Source organism: Vidua macroura, chromosome 10, assembly GCF_024509145.1.
Source record: "Vidua macroura isolate BioBank_ID:100142 chromosome 10, ASM2450914v1, whole genome shotgun sequence".
NCBI classification, from domain to species: domain Eukaryota; kingdom Metazoa; phylum Chordata; class Aves; order Passeriformes; family Viduidae; genus Vidua; species Vidua macroura.
The window spans coordinates 20,066,061-20,089,710 of NC_071580.1; the positions used below are offsets into that span (position 1 = coordinate 20,066,061).

At 41.5% G+C, this 23,650-nt stretch overlaps 1 protein-coding gene across 5 annotated transcripts in view; it reads left to right on the top strand.

The window, feature by feature from the left end:
* ARMC8 (armadillo repeat containing 8) overlaps positions 1 to 23,650 on the top strand; it is a 63,123-nt gene that overhangs the window by 20,549 nt on the left and 18,924 nt on the right. For 4 of the 5 annotated variants that reach the window (XM_053985889.1, XM_053985891.1, XM_053985893.1 and 1 more), the window contains 8 exons: positions 5,193 to 5,335; positions 5,435 to 5,532; positions 12,905 to 12,997; positions 16,268 to 16,327; positions 17,505 to 17,585; positions 18,832 to 18,907; positions 18,993 to 19,083; positions 22,436 to 22,496. In XM_053985889.1, the coding sequence (XP_053841864.1) occupies positions 5,193 to 5,335; positions 5,435 to 5,532; positions 12,905 to 12,997; positions 16,268 to 16,327; positions 17,505 to 17,585; positions 18,832 to 18,907; positions 18,993 to 19,083; positions 22,436 to 22,496 (703 nt within the window). The remainder of the gene's footprint in view (positions 1 to 5,192; positions 5,336 to 5,434; positions 5,533 to 12,904; positions 12,998 to 16,267; positions 16,328 to 17,504; positions 17,586 to 18,831; positions 18,908 to 18,992; positions 19,084 to 22,435; positions 22,497 to 23,650) is intronic. The other variant, XM_053985890.1, reaches the window with a different exon arrangement.

Genomic DNA, 23,650 nt, shown 5'->3' on the forward strand with positions numbered 1-23,650 from the left:
TGATTTTTGGTATAAGGTCACTTGATATCCTCAGAGAAAAACCCTTTAGAATTGGTTTGTCTTAATGAACAGTAGTTGTTCACATGGTGGTCATAAGCTAGCTGATAATCTAAATCAGACAGAAATTTCTGGAAGACTTAGAATAAAGTTTGAATGTGTTTTATCAAAGTAAATGGAATGAACAGTCCAGTGGTGAACATAGGAATAAGATACCAGTCTTGAGCAAAATTATAAGATGGTTGAAGCAAGACTAGGTGAAGGTGTTGCTTTGTGTAATGCCTATTAACACACCTTCTGTGGAACAAAAGGCTTTTATAATCTCAAAAATAAACTGAACCAGTGTAATTCCCTCTGTAAGTTCAAAAGCTCTGAGTGCTGTTGGTGTAAATTTATCTGTGTTTGGTTTCAGGGGCTGTGTGTTCCTATTCAGGTATAAATGGCTGCAAAGAAAGGATGTATTTATGTTTTGCTGAGTGGTCATGGAATGGTCTTAGGGGGAAACATTGGAATAAATTCAGCTCAGACTGGAGAGCTGACAGTGGTGATGCACTGGGATGGAGGGTTTTGATCTAGCAACCAAGAGGAGAGGCTGTTCTGCAGCCACCTCAGTTGCCTTCAGGTCACTCTGGAGGATGGTGTGGGAGCACCTCGAGGGAGCTGGGAGCACCAGGGTGGGAACCAGGACAGGAGTGCTGGGGGAATATTCCTGCTGTAAACAGGGCTCCATAGGGAGGAGCCTGGGCTGTTCCCAAATGAAACATCATTAAAGAGGAAGGGGAGGGAAAACTTGATTGTAGTCAGGTAAAATGTGGAGTTTAAAATCCAGACCTCTTGCAGCTCAGTAGATATTGAAACTCTCCAAAGTTGGATTTAGTTACATGAACAAGGATCACACTGGATGCAGGTTTTGTGGTGTGTATAGAACAGCTCATGGAATATTAATGTTAGTGAGGATGTCTCAGCATTAGGATAAATTACTAGAGCTGCAAGCTGAGACTCCTTGTTCTACTCCCAAGGGAAAAGCTTTCTGTGCAGCCAGCTTCCCTACTTATTATACACTGCATACTGCTCAACTTGGCTCTTTTAAAACACTGTGCACTGTGTGAAATATTTCAGAAGCAGTTATCTTTGCTTTGTAGGGTTTTTTAGGGAGTAGGGTTAGCCCAGGTCCCTCAGATCCAGCCTCTGGAGATTTGGAATTACCATTGCTTCCAGAAGGGAAACTGGCATCTCACTTCAGGATAAATTTCTGTGACTAGCAATCATAAAAATCACTCATTTTTGAGTCTTCATGTGTAAGAATCTATAGCTATTTAATTTGTCACTTTAGACATTATTGTACAGAAATTCTTCTGAATGCTTTTAAAATTATACTTGGTTCTGTCTTTGGCAAGTTCTGTGGAAGGTGATTGCTTCTTGTTATGTCTGAAAAGTAATGCTTTTTAGCACTAAAAAGAACAGATTGAAAAAAGTTTTTTCCTGCCTTGTTTGAGCTATTCTCAGTACATTAATTCTGTTCACTATTTGGGGTTGACTCTCACTGGGACTTCCAGAATGTTCAGAGGTCACCTCTGTGCCTGCAGTGACTTTTTATTCCATGTTCTGTCAGCCAGCAGGGGTAACTCACCTCAGCAGTGCTTTCATCTGTGTGTTCATCCCAGGGCTTTTCCAGGGGAGAGCCTTTGGGCTTTCTTGCAATGGACTGGAATACAAGCATCTTCCAAGATACAGTAAGATAATCTCACAAATAGTGTATTCACCCCCTTTGCAAGGGGCTGGTAATAAATGTTCAGCTAATCATGACTCAATTAAAACTCTCATTTATTAACATACTTTGGTGAAAGATGTCTTAAGCTTCTTAGCACTTAAACTGCTATCCTGGGCTCTTTTCCATGTGCCTGCCTATGGGGCTTGAGGAAGTGCTGATTCTCATCTCCTCACCAGTTGTTTTAAGATCTTGAGAGATTTTTGTGACAACTTGTAAATAGGATGGAGTGTGAAAAAGGGCATTTCTGTTCTTTTTAACTGTGAGGCTGGTGCTCAGACTTGGATTGGGGAGGTCTAAATCATGCACATCTGTTTTATGGTGTGGAACTCTGGTGCATCACACCCATCTCAGTCAAAGGAAAGAGAAAGCTGAGCTGAGTCTCTTCCTTACTAAACCACTGTAGTTCCCTTTAGTCAGCAGCTGCTTCCTGTGGAAGTTTTCTACTTTAAAATAATCCACGGTTTTCTCAGGTGTGCATTATGCCTCCAGCTGACCTTATTTCTGTTTCTTGGCATGGTTGTTCATGGAGTGCATTGAAGTGTCTCTCTGGATGGATTTGCTGTCCTTCCTCATTTGGATATGATTTCCTGGATATCATTCCTGACATCTGAGAAAAAAAACCCTTTATCACTTAATTGCCCTTAGAAGGGCAGAAGTTGTATTTTATATAAATGTAAGTGGGAAATATCTGAAGAAGCCTTATAAAAGTTTGAAAAAAAAATTCAAACACTGCATTTTAAAACAGTGGAAAATGCTTATGAATGTGTTGTAAGATCCTTCTATCAGGTTTATTTAATTTCCTGTTTGTTATAATGAGCTTTACTGCAGGATCACAGGCTGAAGAGTGTCAACAAGGACATTAGTACCTTTTTGCTGTTTAGACAACCTTTTCTGTGTATCTGTGCTTTTATTTTCCCCTGAAGCACACGGAAGTGTGTTGTGGTGGTTCTAGCACAGCCTTGTTCCAGTGTTTCTGCTGGTTTGGAATCCAAAGGCTGCCTGATAAGGGATAAGGCTGCAGATCAGGGATCCAGGTTGTGCAGGGACACCGTGTTCTTAGAACATGTGAACTATGAACAAGTACCTTAATCATATTTTTAAGTTTCCAATATCCAAAGTATAATCTTCCTTTCTGTCCCCTGCATATAAATGCCATTTTTCTACCTTTTTATCCTGATGCTATTAATGTAAAGGAGGAATGCATTATACATCTTTGCTGGATTTGTCTAGGCTAGAGCCTGGGAACAACAAACCAATCCGGGATGGTCCCATGGACAATAGAATAATGTGGGTCTTTGTCTTTAATGCTTGACAGTACTTTATTAACAGTTTTATCTTCAGTGACTATATGGATTCTCCTCACTTGAAACTTTTTGTAATTTTATATTTTGTCATGGAACTACTTATTTTTCAATGTTACTTGGTGTCAGTTCTGTCTTTTAAAGACAGAAATAGAAAATATTACAATATGCATGTCTAGCTCTGTGAAACACCTGATCTGAACCTCAGACTTATTTTAAACATATAGAAAAGGATATTATTAGTATTTCAGAAACTTATTGTATGCAAAATGGGAATTTAAATTTTGATCTTCACTAATTATAAAGTTTAGGTAAGGCTTTCTATTTTAAGCATGTTAGACTTTATATTGTAGTCAATGTGTTTAATTTTTACTCTTTAAGAGAAGCAGAGCTGTAACATTTGTTCCACGTGTGGAGTGTTAATGGGAAAGAAAATAGCAATTACTTTCCTTGGAAGAGAAAAGCTTTCAGAATTTCATGTGCTTTTGAATTTTTAAAAAATCCTTTTGGGGAAAAAAGTCTTTTTAGGACATGATATTGAGGGGTTGGAGAGTGTCCAGGGAAGGGAATGGAGCTGAGGAAGGGGCTGGGGGGCTCAGCCTGGAGAAAAGGAGGCTCAGGGGGGACCTTCTGGCTCTGCACAGCTTCCTGACAGGAGGGGACAGCTCGGGGGAGTTCAGGCTCTGCTGCAGGGACAGGAGGAGAGGGAACAGCCTCAAGCTGTGCCAGGAAGGTTTAGGTTGGATATTGGGAAAATTCCTCCTGGAAAGGCTTGCCCAGCCCTGCCACAGCTGCCCAGGGCATTGGTGGTGGAGTCCCTGTCCCTGCAGGGATTTAAAAGCCGTGTGGATGTGGCATCTGGGGACGTGGGGCAGTGGTGGCCTTGGCAGTGCTGGATTAATGGCTGGACTTGATCCTCTGAGAGGACTTTTCCAACTTTAATGATTCTGTAATTTTGTGACTGAACATTTCTGCATACAAGCAGCAGGTTATTTGTTGAAGGCCTTGATAATGAGAGAAGGCCATTGGTGTGGTGTGTACAGGGAAGACACAGAGCAGATCTTCAGGACTTTCTAGTGAAAATGGAAGGAAATACTCCTGCATTTCTGAATTTCTAAATTGGCCTCTAGGTTATTGAAAGCTATTTTTAAAAAGGTTATTGCTACTGACATGTTTTAATTAGTAATTAGATCAATATTTACCAACACATACAGCAGAGGAGTCAGCCAGAGCTAGAACAGTAGATGAGATTGTGCTTTCTACATAGGAGCTCAATATCCTCCTCCTTTCTAGGATGAATTTTAGCTAGGATCTCTCAGGACATTTGTACATGAGCATAGAAGCTTTTCTTTCCTGTCATTACGTGGTCTAGAGGGCAGAGGAAAAAAAATCAAGTAAAGAAGTAATAGCAGTGCAAAATTACCTGATTCCACAGGATTGAGGGAGTGCTATTTTTCCTTAGTGATGATTTTGCATATGTATTTTTGATTATGTATTTTGCTTCTTCATACTGTAGAAAGAATCCAAATTGATTGGGACTCAAATGACACCATTGGCAAGATGTGCTTTAGGCTTGAAGGGATCCTGTTTAGCTCCAATACAGCTGCCTTTCTGCACATAAAACTTTCTTGGGCTTTCTTTGTTACGTGATCATTTCTCAGTGTTCCAAACACAGATCACCTTCAGCCCACCCCATGCTTGTGTTTGGTGATGGACTTACTTTGCAGTTGTGACCCAGAAGAAATCACTGCCAAAGATAACTATCCCCACAATGGTCATCAAGTGTTACCCTTTCCCATCAGCCTTAAACTGCAAACTCATTTCCTTTAACTGAAATTTGGGATCTCCCTGTTACCCTGAAAGGCCCATCCTGGATGTCAGTACTGTGACAGTACCTTTTTAAGAAAGAGCAGTGGATTTTTTTTCTACACCAAGTAAAAGTTGTGTAGGAACACACAGTGTGAAAAGGTTGTGAATGAAGTGTTACTCTACTCTTTTGCTCAGTCTCCATCTTTCTTTTAAGGTTTTCATCCTCTTTACATAGCAGGAGTCAGATTATTTTCTTTTAGACTGAAATTTTCTCTTCCATATGAATTTTCCTCTAAAAATACTTGTGTTTGCAGGTTGCTGTATTTACTCCAGCAAGAGTCCTCAAGCACGGAGCTGAGAACAGAATGTGCAGTGGTCCTGGGCAGCCTTGCCATGGGGACAGAGAACAATGTCAAATCCCTCCTAGACTGCCATATTATCCCAGCCTTATTGCAAGGTACTCCTCTCTTAATGGATCTGTGCCAGTAAATGTTCCTAAAGTACCAAAATAAACAAAGCTAATGAGACTGAATGGTTGATCTGCCCATATTTATAGGATTGCTCTCGCCTGATTTGAAGTTTATTGAAGCTTGCCTGCGATGTCTCCGTACCATTTTCATCAGCCCCGTAACTCCAGAGGATCTGCTGTACACAGTAAGTTGTAAGCAGATTATTATGTCTTTTTAAAGGCTATGGAGAGGGTGGGAGTGAAAAATCTTGTTGTCTGGAGTAGTAATAAGGCTGTGTTTGAGCAACAGCATTAGCACTTCTCACCTACCTTTAAGGCATTTGGCGTCTCTAACATTTATGGCTGGTTTGATGTCAGCTGGTCACCAGGGTAGCCCACTGATAAAGAAAATACCTACATGTTCAGACTTGTGTGCAATCTTAAGGAGGAAAACCTGTCTCTAAATGGTATTTAGAGGTACTATTATCAGAGCTATACTGGCAACAGTTACTTTCTGAAAGTTAGTTTTATCCAACACTGTCCTCCCTCTGCAGCTGGGAGAGGGCTTGCTCAGTTTTTGTTCTTCCAGTGGAAGAGCTTCACCTCTAAAATGTCTCTGCTCTTAGTTGGTACATGTGTGATTTGCATTTAAGTGACAGGAGGATAGAAAATGTGCCTCTCCAGTTGCTGTAGTCCTGAGTTCATCCTGAAGCATGTGCCAGCAGGGCTGTTGCTGCTGGTCCTGGTTAGGTGACTGGGCAGAGCCCTCTCTGAAGGTACTGCTGTCTCTGGGGTTTGCCCAAACCCAGACACTGCCTCTTACTGAGAAGGAGGGGAAAGGAGAGTTTAGCAGCTTCCTTTGTCCTGGTGCAAGGTGAGCCATGGAATGAAAGCTGTAGTGGACCAGCAATCTCTTCCTGCTTGGAAAATGGGAGCATTGCCTCAGTCTGGGGGAGGTCACAGAGCAGCTCCAGCTTCTGAGGGTAACTGAGCACTCACAATGAGAACCACTCTGGTCCCACTCATTGGGAGCTGTTGCTTGCTGAGGAAGTCTTGATGCTTACAGAGAAGGGCACAGCTGGCCTCTCATGTCATACTTTCTCTACAGTTTAGCTGTTAATAGTCAAAAGATTTTCTTCATGATTTTTTTTATCTGGTTGTTATGCACTGCTGCAATGTCTGCTTTGTTCTCTATTCATTTTTCCTATGAATTTTTACATTTTCATTCCAGACACAGGTACGCAAACTTGTTATTTTCTATGGACTCAATCTTACCATACACCTATTCTGAATTTCATCTGCCAGTTAGTCCATCTCAGAAAGTCAGCTTGCAATTAGTGTGTATAGACAGTCAGCCAGCTTTGTCCTCCACTGTTCATTGCCTTTTTTCCAGGTGTTTTGTGATCTTTCAGCATGGAAAACCTCAATGCATATTGTATGTGTGAACACTGAAGGCACCTCTCCAGAGTAATCCAAGGGCTTTCTCTTTGTCTTTCTTTGACTTCACTCTATGCTCCCAGATTCCCCCAAATCAGCCTCTAAGGGTTGATAAGTGCAGAGGCATCTGCTTCCTGCCCTCCGCATCCAGAGAGGGGTTTAAGATGACTGTCTCCATTAGCAATCCATATCTCTTCCTGGGGATCAGTGCTCAACAGGGACTTTTAATTGCTCCCTATTTGATGTCTTGAAGGGAGAGGAAGGGGTAGAGAAATGGACAGAAATGGGAAGGAACCAGCATTAGCATAGAAATAATTACTGCCATGGGAACAATATGCCCAAGGACTGGATTTGGTGTTTCATGCAATGACATCAACTGCTCCCCCAGTCCTTCTTCAGGCAAATGGGATATTCTGGAATTAACCATAACTACAGGAAATGATCATTTGATGAGGGGTCCTTGCTCCATAGTTCACCTGTAAAACCCATTTCCCATATTTCCCATTCCAGTTAGACACCTCAAAATTAAGTATTTTATGATTATGCTTAAGGTCCTATTTCTGCAAAATTTTTTTTTTCCTTCTCTTGTGGGAATACCCAAAGCCATGCTGTGAAAAGAACTGAATACAGATCCTTTGATAAGATGCTTTTCTTATCTCTTGGAAGGTACAGCCCCAGCCCACACTGCTGCAAGCTGTGTTTCACAAGGCAGCAATTGAGACATTGGCTTTGCAATTAAAGGAGTAATTATGGGCCTAATGAACACTTCATGGTAGACATTCCAACACTGAGAACAACAGGAAGAATTCAAAGTTCCCATTTAGCTACCCTGCTCCCTCTTTGTTTCTGGTCCCAGCAGCTCTGGGGAGACTGTCACCATCTCTATGCAGCTGCAGCACTTGAAGGTCTCTCAAGTTCTGCCCTTTTCACCTCCTCTTTTGAAAGGTAGGAGACCAAGTTTGTCAATGGCTTTTCATTCCAGCCCAGCAGTTCTGGAAAAAACTTCTGAAAAGTTGGATCTTGAGTTGTGTCTAACATGGAAACTTTCCCAGAATTTTTTCATGGTTTGACTGCAGAGAGAGGATGCTTTCTCTCAAACCTTGGGCAGGACTGTTTCCAAAACAAGGTGTTGGGAGTTAGCTTAACATCTCCAAGGGTGTTGCAGTCATTCTAGAGGTTTCAGAAGACCTCTCAGTTAAAATCTAGGATATACAAGTGCTTTAAAGGGTGCAGCTTAAACCATTCCTTTCTGTTTGTAACAGGTGCACATCACCCACTGTAATGGGAATATTTCTCTCAGCAGAAGTGCTGGGTGTCAGACTACACCTTTCCTCTTGAGCCTTTCCTTATGGACAGAAGCCTGAAGGATCAATTGCTGACAGTTTTGTGTAATTAATTCTTTTCAGTTCCAAGAATAAAATTGTTCTTCAGAGGGGGAAACATTTGGGCAGTTTCCTATAGAAACTTAGGGTTTGTACTAAGAAAATGTGCAGCTCATCCATCCATCCATTGAGCTGGATGAACAGTGAGCTCTCAGAAAGGGCAAGTTTTTAGGGTCTGATGCTGAGCTGTGACACCAAGTTATATCCAGACTTGCTGTGCCAGAGGAATCCTTGTTAATGGAGGCTTCTTGCACAGGCAGGGTGCAGGCTTTGGTGCTGAGACCCTTTTAGCGACCATGCTGCACTTGGAAATGAGGACTGACATGGAGTCCAGGGGGAGAGATCTGTTGAGGTGCAGACATATGTCCAGACTTCTTTGAATTCCAAGATTATTGTCTATGCAAACCAGCCAGCTCACCATAGCTGGGTGTGTTTTGGCTTGCTGAGTAGATGGAAGCACTAAGGCAAATCCAGTTTGACTGAGATCCTGTTACTTCAGCTTCTGATACCTTACTGATAACAAAAGAATGGATTCAGTGGCAGAAAATGTTTCCAGCTCGTGAAAGCATTCTGCATATTTCCTGACAGATGTTCTCAGTTGTGATTCTATTTTCTTTCCTCAGTGGGACCCAGATACAATTCCAGTGGGAACTTGCTGTCTGTGGCTGCTGTGCTGGCCTTGCAGGAGGAGGTGCATTCCCTGCTGGGAGTCCTGTGCTTACAGGAGTTTGGAGGGTGAAGGCACTGCAGCAGGATGAGACTCTGTCCTGTAGAGACAACGAGGAATCAGTTTGAGAAGCCTCAGTCTTTAGAAATGATGAGTGAAAGGCAATTCCTACTTCCTGGGCAGGTTTGGGATGAAAAACCTGACATCAGCTGGTATTGGGCCAGGCTTGGTAAAGGGGAGGAGGCACACCTGAGAGGATCAGGATATCTTACAGTGACTAATAACCAGGTGTTTAATGAGCAATGAACACGTGCTGCCAAGTGTGCATGTGCTCCACCACAGCTCAGTGATCCACAGTTCCTAAGGGAGGAATCTGGGTCAGCCTCTCATGCCTTATTCCTTCTTTCCTTCTGGCTGTTTGTGGTGGCTGAGCCAGGAGCAAATCTGAATGTTCTCCAGTCCAGACTGCTTCCTAAAAATGAGAGTTGTAAAAGAACCAATTCTAGTTTATAGAGCTTGAATTCAAGTTACTTGGGTGGATAGAAGCATTTCAGTTCTGACTTGAGAAAAAGAGCAACCTTCAGTTAAAAATAAATGTTTTAAGAATAGGTCTTTAAAAATTTTGTGTTAAAAAGGAATATGAAGAAATTAGGTATTGGGATCCAAGCAGGTAAATGTAACTGTTAATTCTCTCTGAGTTCTGTTTGTATGGACAATAATTTTGTTACAATATATATGATATAGAGGTATTTGTCCTATGTTGCCTGGAACTACTTTGTCAGCAGACAACATTTTAATGGATTTGTGAATCTCATTGTTTTAACAGTAGTTTATGAGGTTAGACTCAATCTCACTAGGGTTGTTAGGAAGATCCTTTGTTACTTAGATATCAATACTGAATAAAAGTGGAATTATGTAGCCTCACATTGACATCTAATCACTCTTCACATTCAGTTGGAAGTCAGTTATGCCCACACATCCCTTAGTTCTTTCTAGGTTCTTTTCTGATCAACATGCCAAAATTGTTTTACAAGCTGGATGTTTTAGCAAAATTGTAGAGTAGAATTAACAGGTTTTTTTTAAAAACACATTAAGGAAGCCCTCTTGGAACTTTCCAAGAGTTTTTAACCTTTTCATATTCACAACACTTCAGATTTGATGCAACATAATGAGGTGTATAAAAGATATCTATAAAGAATTGCTTCTTAAATGCATAGTCCAGAATATCTAATACACATTTTTGTGTGTTGGCAGAATTTCAGGGGACGGTCACTGTTTGCTAGGATTCGTTAACTCTTATATCATATGTACAATGACATTGTTGGGGTCACAGTGGCACCACAAATACCCTGCCACAATGTTTGGTGGCAGAACAGCCCTGTCTCATAAATGCTAAATGAAAATGGTGTTCATAATCCAATATAAAAACCTTCCCATCCAGGTATTTATCACTGGATCATGGTGCCACACTGGTCAGTTCTCTTACACAAAACACCATGTGCCATTTAATTCCCATTTCTATAGCTCTACTGTAGAACTTCCCAACCGTTTGAGGCTCAGTTTCTGTCCACTTAGACCTTTCCCAAAAATCTCCAGTCTATAAACTGCAGCTGTAGTGCTCCTGTGATCAGTGCTCCTGTGATCAGTGCTCCTGTGATCAGTGCTCCTGTGATCAATACTCCTGTGATCAGTGCTGTTGGATTTTTAGGTGAAACTGGACCATTGCACAAGGATGTCACTGGCGAGGATGCAAAATAAGTGTTTGTTGGTTCCTTCCCTGGTGTTAGATATAGATGGAGAGATGTTACACATTCATCTGTGTGGATTAAAAGAGTTTAACTGAATAATTACTTTATTCCAAGTTGTGCTGCTTTAATAGTTGCACTTTGAAACCTTTGAAATAATTCAGGTTTCATAGTCAGGGATTTCTCTGCAGGAGATTTCAGGTCTTGCATCTTACAATTTGAAGCTCCTTTTTGAAAGCATTCCTGCCTGTGAATCCTGGGGTGTCTTTCTTCTCTTCACCCTTTCCTCCTGCCTTCTTGATGATTGTGTCTTAGGGGCACTTTGTAACTGAGCAGCCTCTTAGCACTGAATGTGATATTGTGTTGAACACTGATGGGGCTTCATGCATTCAGCTACTGAAGATTTGCAGAAAAGGTCAAGAATCTGTTTTAATGGGTCAAATGCATAAAAACACAGAGGAATCCTGGGTATAATGTCACTTGGTGTTGCTTTAACTCAGGGAATTTGGGAACAGGCAGCCCAGAGAGGGTGTAGTCTCCCTCACTGGAGGTATTCCAGTCTGGACACAATCCTGCCCTCTGCTCTGGGATGGCCCTGCTGGAGCAGGGAGGTGGGACCAGGTGGCTGCTGGGCTCTTCCAGCCTGACCCATTCTGGGATTGAATGTCCACTATTGCACAGCAATCAAACCACTCCCTTGCTGGCCTTTGGGCTCTGAAGTTTGGCTCTGGGTTGTGTGTAAAGGCAGATCAGATGGAGCTGCTGTTGGCTAAACCCTGGAAATGTTGTTTGAAATAGGTAGTCCCTTGGTCTTCCTATGCATATAAGCATGAAATGACCGTGGATATATGGCTGGTGTACCTGGGAGAAAGTCTTTGTAATTAACTTCCTCTCTGTAGGATGCTGAGATGCTAAATGAGGCTGTTGCATGTTGATCCTTTCCATTTGGTGAGAAACAAACAGTAGAAACAAGTTGAGTTTATGCTCAGTGTGTTTCTTGGCTCTCTTGTCCTATTGTTTTCTGTAGAGAATAAGAGGGCTGGATAGTCAGCAGCAAATTTCCTAAAATACATATGATAATTGTGTATATACATAAGTAAAACATATTAAACAAATACTGCAAAGCTTTGTATAATCTCAAATATTTTTGCAAATAGGGGAGACTGGTACATGTTTATTTTGACAATATTAAAAAGTGTGGTGGGAAATTTCCCAGGTAATTGGGAAGTAAAACTTCTCAAAACCAGCATGTCTGTCTGAAGATACAGTCAGGCTGGTGCTGCTTTCAGTGCTCTCACGGGAGCTGAGATGCAGGAAGGTTTTGCTGTAATTTCAGCTCACCTCTCTGAATCAGAGGGTTGTAATTCATCATTGTACAGATAAAACAGAGTCTGACTTACATTTTTTGGGCCAATATAGCACATGTGCTTTGGAAGGGAAGGCTCATTCAATCCTTCCCTTTGCTCAGCTCCCTTTATATCATAGAAGTAATTTAGTTTACCCCTTTCCAAACTAAAATACTCATTGTTTCTTTTAATATCACCTTAGTTCCTGCCACTAAAACGTGCTGGTAAAAGTAACTGAAAGCTTTTGAACATTATAGTTTTGTAACTCGACACAGAGATAAATAACTGGATGTGTTTGCAGAAGAGAACTTGCTACAGAATCATGGAAAAGTTTGGGTTGCAAGGGATTTTAAAGATCATCTTGTTCCAACCCCCTGCCTTGGCTTAGGGAACCTCCCACTGAAGTATAAAGGTTTTCTTTTGCTGATTTATTTGGGATTCTCTGTCACTAGTGTCACACACACTGACAGTGTCTATAGTGTGTGTTTGACTACAAGACAAAGGACATGATGAGTGCCCATGAATCAGTTCCAGGGGACTGTGCCCTATCCAGGATGTGTTCCCTCCCTGCTCCCTTGGACTCAGAGCTGGGAGAAGAGCTAAGTCAGCCACACTGGTGATAACATTAAGGCAACTCCTGGACTAATCCCTGTCAGTGGCCATGTTTGATTTTGGAATATTTCCCCCCCACCATTCTTTTATTGGTTTTGTCCCAAATATTTTGGAGGCAAATTGCAGAAGTTTTATTCCTGTTATTCCTATTTATTCCAATTGCACTGACCTTTTATTCATTTTCCAAGGGGATTTGGCTCAGAACTGTCACTTGTGCCTTCATCTTTTAATGAACTGCTTTTAATGATCTTGCTCTGTATCCATAAAAGTCTTGGCAGAAGGAAGAACACTGAGTGCAGAATCAGAAGTGCTCCTTTAAGTAACAAACTGCAAAGAAGCTGTGCTGAAATCCAGTGTTAACACTCTCTTCTTTTCTCCCTTGTTTGCAGGATGCTACAGTTATCTCCCACCTCATGGCACTGCTCAGTAGGTCTCGATACACACAAGAATACATATGTCAGATCTTCTCCCACTGCTGCAAAGTAAGAAAGACAATTCATGTTTTCTATGCAACTTGTGTTTCTGGCCTGTAAAACTGTGTGTGTGCTGCCTTTTGTGGCAGGAATTTTGAGCCAGTAATGACTGAACTGGTACTGCATTTGGTACAGATTTATTGGGGTTGATATATGCTGCTCTGCAATAAAAGAAAATATGCAAATATGGGGGTTTATAGGCTTTGGCTGCTAAACAAAGCCAACAGTCTGGGCAAGCATCAGTCTTCACTTTTAGCACTATAAATCTTGGAACACTTCTGGTTTTCCTCTGAAAGTCTGAAGATAGTGTTAGCATGTCTTTGCAGAGGTCATGTAGCTGCTTTCACCTGTTTTAAACACAGGGACTGTTCTCTAAGAGATGCTTGGTTGAGAGGGAAAGAAATGCTGTTCTCAGCTGAGCTCTGTCAATTACAGGTTCATCCAGATACATGTTCATTCCTGCTATGTAATGCAGTGCTATTGATATGAGAAAACTGATTTAAAACCAGCAGCAACCCCACCCCAAACATAGTTTTGTCTTTCCCTTCCCCCACTCCAAGTTTCCCCACAGCACTGATTTTTATTGTTGCAGTTTTTTTGGGAGTTACTGTACCAGTGAGTTATACAATAACTGTATCAAAATAATTCAGGGTAGGAAATGAGCTTTGGGTAGGAAAAAAGCAGAGTCTTCCCCTTTTAGCAACAGTTTAAAACTAAAGGATCACAGATTGTGTTCTAACAATGAGAAAGTTCCTAAGTTTATGAATTTGTAAGTATTTACCTTGGAAAATATCTTTCTACCTTATCACTTACAATTAGTCCTCTGGAGCTGTGAATTATTCCTTTGTTAAGTATCTCTGTTCTTCTGCCTTGACTGTTATTTATGTGCACTCATCCCTTTGCATTTCTTCTGTTAAGTGAAGCTGAGCACTGAAAACTGTCCATTTAGTGGGATATAAAGATAGAACTCAGCTGCTAATATTTAGGGAACTGTTTAAAGAAAACATGAAGACAAAATCCTACACAGGACCATGGAGGTTCACATATATACCTAACAGTGGGAAAAAAATTTGGTATTTAAGGAACAAAAATACAGCAGTGAGGCACCTCCTGTTTAAGTGGCCCTTGAAAGTCTCCTTAACAGGCTGAGGAGCTTGAGCAGGTAAAAAATCAGGCCATGTTGGCCTACAAGAAAAATAACCCAGGACTAATTATGGGATGGTAGAAGAGTCAGTTTATACAATCAGGGGGTGGCTCTGGGAATATAAACCCCGTTGGCTGGCAGAGAACAGAAAACAGTTATTGTCATCTTTTTCCAAAGGAGTTATTTCCTTGCAGCTCCAGCAATTCCTGGTGGCTTGCATATCTGAAATGTTGTTTACAGTGCAAATGCACAGCCACTTCACAAGTGAGGAAGGTCTTCTGAACTCACCATTCCATTTTGAGTGCCTCCTCCAACCCCAAATCTCTCTCAAATTTTAGAGTGAATGTCTGGAAAAAATCAGGTTTTTGGAAGGAAGTTGTTGGCTGTGTAAACAGAGAGAAACTAGGCTTCACAAGAAAGACAGGGTGATGGGTATGAGTGTGAGGAAATGGTTGCATTTGCAGAATAAACAGCTACATAACAAAGAAAAATATTTGAGGCTGAGTAAACAGATCATCACAAATGTTAAATTGATCAAGAACTCATTCTCTTGCCCAAGCAAATGCAGCTGTTCAGCAAAAATCTGAAATGTCCCCTTCCTTCTGTTTTGTTTAGTTTTGGGGTTTCGGGTTTATAATGTCAATGATTGTATTTTCAGACAGAACAAAATGCACCTAATACAATGAAGACACATTTGCAGGGGATTTTCTCACTTCAGTGAATAGGCAAAGTACATTCTTATAATTAAAAAATAAACCATGAAATTTTCAGTATTCACTGCATTTAAAATGGAGACTCCATCTTCCTCCAAAAGGCCCTGAGTGAACCTTTCCTACTTTTTTTCCCTGAAGCAATAAGTTACTATAAATAAACTTTCATATTTAGGTAAGGCTTGGCATATGTTCTAAGAGGCATTGATGCTTTTATTTCACTTTTTCTTCAACTTAGTATATGTACTAATTGAATTAATAGTGACTTATCACAGCTCCTGCCCTCCTTGTCCCTGCACTGTTCTCAGCTCACATCTGGTGTAGCCATTTCTTCTCTGCCTTTCCAGCATTTTTGTTGGCTTCTCAGGTTTCTACCTTGCCCTCTTCCATTTCCCTGGAAAAGCTCAGACCGGTTTTCTAGAGCAAGGAAATCCATCATTTGGATTCCTAGCATATTGCTGCTGGTTTCTGCTTTTGCTGCTTCTCCCTGCACATTTAGAGTTAAAATTAATGGCAGGGAGCATTGCCCTTGGAGAAGAGCCATCCTGAGCAAGGGGAAGTGTTGATTTACAGGGGAACAGATGCAGTTCTTAACATACAGAGCCAGGATTCTATCAACATAGAAGCAAATAAATAAACTGAAAGCAGGCTGATGTACCTGGGATGTGGAAATGCAAGTAAAAATTGACTTTTTAAGAGTCTCTCTATCTCAGTTCATTTCTTTTTAGAGCAAGTGGTGTGAGCAGGTAGAATTTACTGGTTTAGGAAGGGCCCAGGATAAAGCCTGTAATCAAGGCAGCTTCCTCCAGGCCTTCTTCTCTTGGGTGACCTTAGGCTGCTGCTGGATCCCTGCCCCAAGGGACAAAGGCACTTATGTACCTGCTTGTCACTGTGGAATGAGTTGTTACATTGTGCTACCCTAATGTTTTCTTGAAAATTGGCATTTCATGATGGAAAATTGTGCAAGAAGTGATGTCTATTCCTGAAATATGTCAGTCATTCCTATTTGGAGAACAAGGTCACCGTCAGAGGAGTGGAATTCTGTCACTGTACCCAAGGTGGAGCAAAACCAGGCAGCCCTGGTGTTAAACTGGGGCCTGAACTGCTTGGAAATGCTTCATCATAGTCTCAAGTTTTCACCTTTATATTTGTAGCTGTCCCTCTTTATGGATTAGTGCTTACCTGGTTGTGCTGGTTGGTGTGTGCAAACACAGTGTGTACAGATGAAATATTTCCAGTTGTGCAACTCAGATACACCCAGGTGTCACCTCTGTACAGGCATCTGTCCTGCTTGCACAGAACCTGCCACCTGCATCCCATGGAGGAATCACTAATACTTGGGAATTACTAAATCTAGGGCAGTATGATTTCTTCTACTTTAAACTCACTCATTTTTTTTCACATATTTCAATATCTGTTCTTCAGCTCCAACACTGGCATAGCTGCGGCTTTAACTCATTGCCTCAGCCACTTCTGTGTGCCAATGTAAGTGGTTTTCCTCCTTCAACCATGCTGTTTTAATTGCATTTTTTGGTAGAAAGCTCTTGGTGGCAGTAGCAGCTGAAGCATCTCTTAAAGCACCAGATATGTTACATCTGAAAGTAATTTTATGCTTTTTTTTTTAGAGGTAAGAGATACTCTAAAAATGTTCTTTTGACTGTGAGAAGAATCTGATTTCAGCTGTATCTCAGATTTGAAGATAATGTGTCACTGATGCCTACCAGGGTGTAAGAGGTGCCATTAATTCAGCCAGGTTTGAACAAGAGATTAAGGAGTGAGGAGACTTTCTTCACTTGCAGATTAGTCAAGGAAATGCATGGAGGGATGATAAATGCTGTGGCATCCTATTAGCTGAATTTAAATATGCATAGCCTGTGCTTAATGCAGAGATGACCAGAGCTATGAACCTACTTTTAGAGGTTTGCAAATCAAAGACCACCTTTGGCAAGAGACTGCTGGGGGCTGCAGGTACTGAGATTTCATGTTGTTTTTTCAACCTGATCAAGCCTTGTCATGCTACAGAAGTTCGTAGACCTTTCTCCTGCAAAATTGTGTTTAATTCCAAAGGCTGTTTTGGAAAAAATACTGGTATATCAGCCATTACCAGCTTAGATCTTGAAATCAATAATAGGTGATGGCTGGCTGGATTTGTGGCCAAACTGCTTGAAACTAAAATAATAAATAATAAAAAATTGGAGGAAAATGTGAATTTCCTCTCAAAGCATGGTCACTCTCTTTGGAACCAGTTTTAGAAGAAATCCCTTCCCTTCTGCAGTTAGAATTGTTGAAAATGCTTAATATTAACAGTGAGGAAGGCATTACTGACTGGTGATCTTTTATGTAATTTGTAGAGAAAATCAGGAGCTTTTAGTTGTTTCCAGTAGGAAGAGTAGAAACAGAAGTTCTGTATCCATGTTTCTTCATTTGTGAGAACTAATGTCATTGCCTATTGAAGGAGAGAGTGGAAATGATTACCAGAAAAGGACAAATGCTATAAAAATATAAGTTGAAGTTGTTTATATATAAAAAAATAAAATTGTTATGCCAGCTGATTACAAAGTAAATGTTAGGAAATGTATCTTAAATATTTAACAATAAATTGCAGAGAGTGGAAATCTCTTGCATGTTGTGTTAAAAACCCTGTGTTATGTTTCCTTTGAAGGGTCCAGATCACCAGACAATCTTATTTAACCATGGAGCTGTTCAGAGCATTGCACATCTGTTGGTCTCCACCTCCTACAAAGTAAGACATTACAACTACTCTATGTTTAACATGTGTTTATGAAAGGAATTCAAATGGAGATTATAAAAACCGTGTCTGTGCCTGTGAACCAAAGCTATAAACAGGTATCATGTATATTTGTAGAGTAGCAGTTGCTTTTATTTGTCATATTCTGTCAAAACCAGAGCTATTGTACCATAAAGTTGAAGCAGCAGTAATGAAAACAGGTCTGCCTAGCATTGCTTCAAACAGAAACTAGCACTTGGCAAGCCAAGTGGTCTAATTTGTTGAACAATAAATGAGAATAAGAAGTTAAGCTGAAGAAAAGCAAATGTGGTCTGTTCTAAAAAGGAAGTCCTACCTAGGACAGTCCAACCTGTATGGTTGTGGGATGTGTGGAGGCCACCAGCTGCCGATGTGCTCCCTGAATTCCTGAGTCTCTCCTACCTTCTCTGTGTTTTTGAAGTCCATCCTGGACCATCACCTGAGAGGACAAGCTTCACATTCTACCTGTAACTTGGTGGCCAGGATGGTCAGTTTCTTGTCAGTCCTTCCACTTGTGAAGACAAGAACACAGTTTAAATATGTGCAGCTGTAGAAGGGCAAGTCAAAGACTAGTACCTGAACTAATCTAGGTTCTGTGATCAGGGAAGGTGATAATGGTTGATCTTTCCTGTGTCAAAACATTGATTAAATCAAAACTTTGGACTGAAGAAGGAGGAGCCAAGATGAAGAAGTTTGTCCATCCTTTTCATCCAGGTGGTACCCGAGGCTGTGTAATGGCAGCAAAACTGAAAGTGTATATTTGTTCTAAGATTCGTTTGGAATCACTTCAGTTGGATGGTTCTCTTTAGACATTTTATTAAGCCCACCTTCAGAGGATTCTGAAACAGAAATCTCAAGGGTACATATTTCTGACTCTCTAATGTACTTATGAGTCCTGAAAAGTAAAAGTACCATTGTTATATTGTATTCTTCTCTTCTTCTGTTATTTTTTACACATTTCTGAGGCATTACAAATAAGACCAGTATTTCCTGTTTAGTTCCTAAGTTTTAACCTTGCTGGTTTTCTTCAGAGTTTACAACATACCCTACAGAAGGATAGTTCCAAAAGTCAGGGTGTGAGTTAGATGTTTCTATCTGCCATGATTCTGCATCTCAATTTCTTGTTGATTATACAGCATTGTTTTCTACAAGCCTATCCAACAGTGTAGCCCAATTTTGCTTTGAAGTCAGTGTTGATATTTCTTATTATGTTCTTACACAGGTCCGAATGCAGGCATTGAAATGCTTCTCAGTTCTAGCCTTTGAAAACCCCCAGGTATCCATGACTCTGGTCAATGGTGAGTGCAATACTGCTGCTACTGGTTTGACACTCACTTTTTGCCTGGCTGAATGAGAATGACTTGGAGCTCTCTGTCTTTTCAGTGTCTGTTGATGGAGAATTGTTACCACAGATTTTTGTGAAGATGTTACAAAGGGACAAGCCCATTGAAATGCAGCTCACGTCAGCCAAATGGTAATTGTCTTCAGGAACTGGGGAAATAGCAGGGAGTTTAATCCTTACTGTTCAACTGCTCCCTTCCTCCTTGTTCCAAAGTAATGTGGGATGTAAAATCTTAGAATAATTAAAGATACTGTTTGCATTATCTGAATTCTTAAACGAGTGGCTCTCACCCCATTTTATAATGTAACTTTCACTCTTTGCTGCACATAAACAGGGAAAAATATTGCTGGGCAGCAGTTTTGTGAGGAATGGGTGTTCAGCCATATGGGTTTTCACATGTATCTTAGATTTGATACGTTTTGCTTTGAACAGGCAGAGCACAGTCCTGAGCTATCGTCCTTGGTGGCTGTGCTGTGTTGGAGACTGCACCAAGATGATGGGAGAGCAGAGTTAGTCCCTCTACCCCACTGCTTTAAATAAAATAGCTTATTCTTCAGGCTTCATGTGCTCATACAGCAGAATTAATGTTATTAATTAATTTTGGACTTCAGCTTTCCCTGCTGGTGTGAGCACATTTGTGTGTTCATCTCCATAATGACTTCCTACCCAGTGACAAGATGTGACCCAGTTCTGTAATAGCAGCACCCTGGTTATTTTCACTCTATAAGCTGGGATTGACACCCTTTAGGACCATTTTCCTTTTCTTGTGTTGATAGCAATGAAATAGATCACTCCAGGGGGTTAGAGAGATAAAATCACCCATTAGTATGAACTACTAAAATTAAGTTTAACTCAGGAGTTTGGTTGCTGATGCGTTATTTGACTATTCTTTTAGTTTTTGATGGCTTTTTTTGACAAGGAGCAGTGCATTCTCTGAGTTCACCAAAAAATTTCACAGCCACTTGTGTCAGTACAAGTCTCTTGATTGTGGATGAAGAACAGGTAGGGTAGGTAGGATCTGTGACTCTCTGCTCATGCTGCCAGGTTGTGATGCCCTAACACATTCATGAAAGCAGTTTCAGTGATGTGCACGTGTTTGAGGAGGGTTCTTGGGGAATCCCACTCCATGTAGGAGGTATGTCTTGGGACCTCCTAGCCTCCATTCCAGCCACAATTGGCCCAAGCAGTCTGGTTTTACTGGTTTTGTTGAGCAATTCTTAGTGAAGATGGCAAGTTAGATTAATTGCACTGTAGCAGTCTCAGTTCTGATTGATTTATGTGTTTCTTTGAGAAGTCAGAAAATACATAGAGAATTACATACTTAAAAGTAATTTTTTTACTAATCTCGAGATATAAAGCAGTTGACAAGTCATAAAGACAGGCTGGAGTTAGAAGAATTGTTCTGAGATGGACATTCCCAGGTATCCTGGTGTTCTTTGCTGATTGAAGGAACTGGGTACCCATCTTTTGCTGTTGCTTTGCAGTACTTTGGCTCATCTGGACCTTTGAAAGCGTGCAAGAAAGTGATGTGGTGAAAAGCAGCAAAAGAAAATTGCAGGGAAATGGTAGACAAACCAGTATTTTGAATTTCAGATTGGGTTTCTCCCAATTAGTCTACAGGCACTCATCCTTCTTAGGGCTCTCATTTTTACAGCAGTCCTGGAGTTTGCAAAGCCCTTCTGGTTTTTCTTCTGTAGGTCCATCCCCTACCTGATTGCCTCCAAGTCAGACTCTCTCTTCCTTTTTCCTAATGAGAGTAGTAGGTGAAATTGTCACAGATCATGTTTCTTTTCTGCTTGTAAATTAGATTTTACTCCTACCTTGCCAGCTTCAGTCAGCTGATCTACAGTTCCTCCGATTTGTCATTAGACTTTTTGGAATGCAGATCTAGAAAGTTTTTTTTCCTTTTGAACTTTCTCTATAATTTCTATTTTAATCTGGAGTGGCATACAAGACTACTTTAAGAAGTTCCCTTTCTTTTCCCTCAACAATTGAAGTAGACTTGGAGGATTCAGGGTAATACCTCTTGATTGAAATGGAGCAAAGATCCTTCTCTTGAGCAGCAGTGTTGGGACAGAGGGAAGATCAGGGTGCCCCTTGGGAGAGTGCTCTGCAGCTGCAAGTGGAGCAGTAACCTTTCCTGCTAAAATCACCATAATTGCTTCAAGCTAAGCCAAGCCTATGTTACCTGAAGTCAAAAATTACTTTCTTTCATTGCTGAAATAGAGCTACTTTGCCTGGCAAATAGGGTGTCACCAGACTAAATAGCAGCTGCAGGATGGGTGCTTTCCTCCTGACTGTGCAGGTGTGAAAATGAGTTTCCTGCTGTCAGCTGCAAGGCTTGGGCAGTAAAAGTTGAGCAGATGATCTCTGTGCTAACATTCAAGTCTTATCTCTTACTTTCTGAGAAATAATGTATTAAAAGATTTCTGATTGTGGGATTTTTAGCTGTGGCTGTATTCAGAACGAGGATCAGTGTTGTTGCCTCTAGGAGGTGAAGGAACTCACTCTGGGCCTTGGAAGGAGCTCAGACATGGTGAAACACACCATGGTGATATGAGCACATTGCTGTTCCTTAGCTGAGCAGTTCTGATTGACCCTGTGTACAGCTTCACCCTGCCCAGCTGGGGGTCCAAACATGTTAGTTTTAAGTTACCTTTACTGAAATGCAGTTACATTTTTAAACATCCACTGTGGCATGATAAAAGCCAGTTCCAATGGTTAGTTCAGAAGCTAAAACAAGAGATACTGGTGCACAGCAGTTCCTCTCCAGCTTCGTTCCACTGGCTTGTAGCAGAGCAGGTAAAAATGAAACCACTTCAAAGTAAAGCACTTTTTTTGCATTTCTGTTTGGGGCACTTTACAAGTACATTAACAAAGAACTTGGAATTTGTCTGATGGTGTGTGCTGGTGAGACCTTGTGGTTGTCATGTCCACTGTGAGCTGTTGTCTAATAAGGAACAAATGTAGGCTTGGTGCAGTGTCAGAGCCTTGGCTGGGTTCATTGTTAGTGAGGGTGTGCTGGTTCCTGCAGAGTGTAAAGCCCTGCCTGTGGACAGGCAGCACAGCAATTCCACCTCTCCTGGGCTGGGGCAGGGCCTGGGTGTCTGTGCCTGAGCTGTCAGACTGTGTTCCTGTGCTGGTTCTCTCCCGATGGCTGCACACCCTAGGGGCAGGTACTTACAGGAAAAGGTCTGGGTGTGTTGCATCTTTGCTTAGTTCAGGTTGTTCCTTTTGGGTGTGGGGCTCAGTCAGGGTGGTGGTGTGACTCTTTGTGGCCAGTGTGTGCTGTGTGTGTTGATCAGGGGTCCTGCATTGCAAACCTGCCAGAAAGTGCACCTGGAGGAGTTTGTGTGCCCAGGCTTAGTAAGCTCTGATGTATTTAAATCCAACACAGGGAGGGTGTTCCATTAGCACAGATGTTCTGCAGCAGCTGAAGTGCACCAAAGCCATGGTAGGTGACTGTCTTGTTGTGTTGTTGCAGCCTTACTTCCATGTGCAGAGCCGGAGCAATACGGACGGACGATCCCTGCATCGTTCTCAAGGTGAGCTGTGTCCTGCTTCAACCACCTTGTAAATGCAAAATAATTCTTTTTGTGCTGGCCACAACAGCTGCTTAAACAGTTCTCTGTTCAAAGGGTTTTCTCATGTAGGTCTACACTGGTTTTATTTTCTCATATAAAAGGTAGCACAAAATCTGTTACACCAAAGACTGCAAAACACCAAGCTCTCCTGACTTTTTTTTTTAATTAAAAAAAAAAAAAATAGTTCCCTGGTTTCCCTTTGTTTCCAAGTAATGATAGATAAAAAAATCTACATGTTGACTGAGACAAAGGCCCACCCCTCCTGTCTTTTTGTGCAAGAAAGTGCAATGTACTGTTCATTCCAGTGTGCGTATTGGCATCTGTTCTGCACCTGGTACTGCACAGCTGAGGAAGCCAAACTGCATCATTCTCCCTCATCCTTCTTCTTAGCTTTGTTCCAAATTGACACTCCAATTCTCTGCTCTCCTTTCTCCCTACAGCACCTGCAAACTGGGGGCAACAGCTCCATTCTCCCAACCCATCTCTCCTGCAAACCTCTTTCTTCTTTGGAAATGTCTTCCCTTCATGAATCCCCCACGCTGGGCTGCACCTGGGCAGGATGTGTGTGTTCCAGAGCTATTCTGCCCTGGGACAGGAGCAGGGTCTGCTGGCAGTGCCAGGAGCTGGACCCTGCCCTGTGGAGCTGCACGTGCTGGGCCACGTGGGCCCTGTGGAAAACCACCATCCTTTCAAACCTTTGCAAAGGGATGTGCTTGGGTCAGCTCACAGCAAAAGCAGCATTTTTTTCCTCATGGAAGCTGCTTCAGCACAAATCCATGTGTGAGGCCGTGGAATTAAATGTGTTGTAGTACTTGAGAGCAGACAAAAGAGTGAGGGGAGAAGGAAGGCACAGAACCTTTGCCTTGTTCAAACCACCCCAGTGATTCTTCCTCCAGGAGCTCATACTTGCAAGATAACAGTGTCCCTGGGCTTAATCCAGCTACAAATCCTTTGACCTCCACTGAACTGAAGTGATGGCCCTGTTAGCATTCAGGAATTATTGACCCTTTGCTATCAAACTTTCTGCATTTGGGGGCCAGTCAATAATGTGTGTTTCCAAAATGGTTTTAATTTACTTTCATTGCTCAGTTTGAGTAGTGGGTTGGCCTGCAACA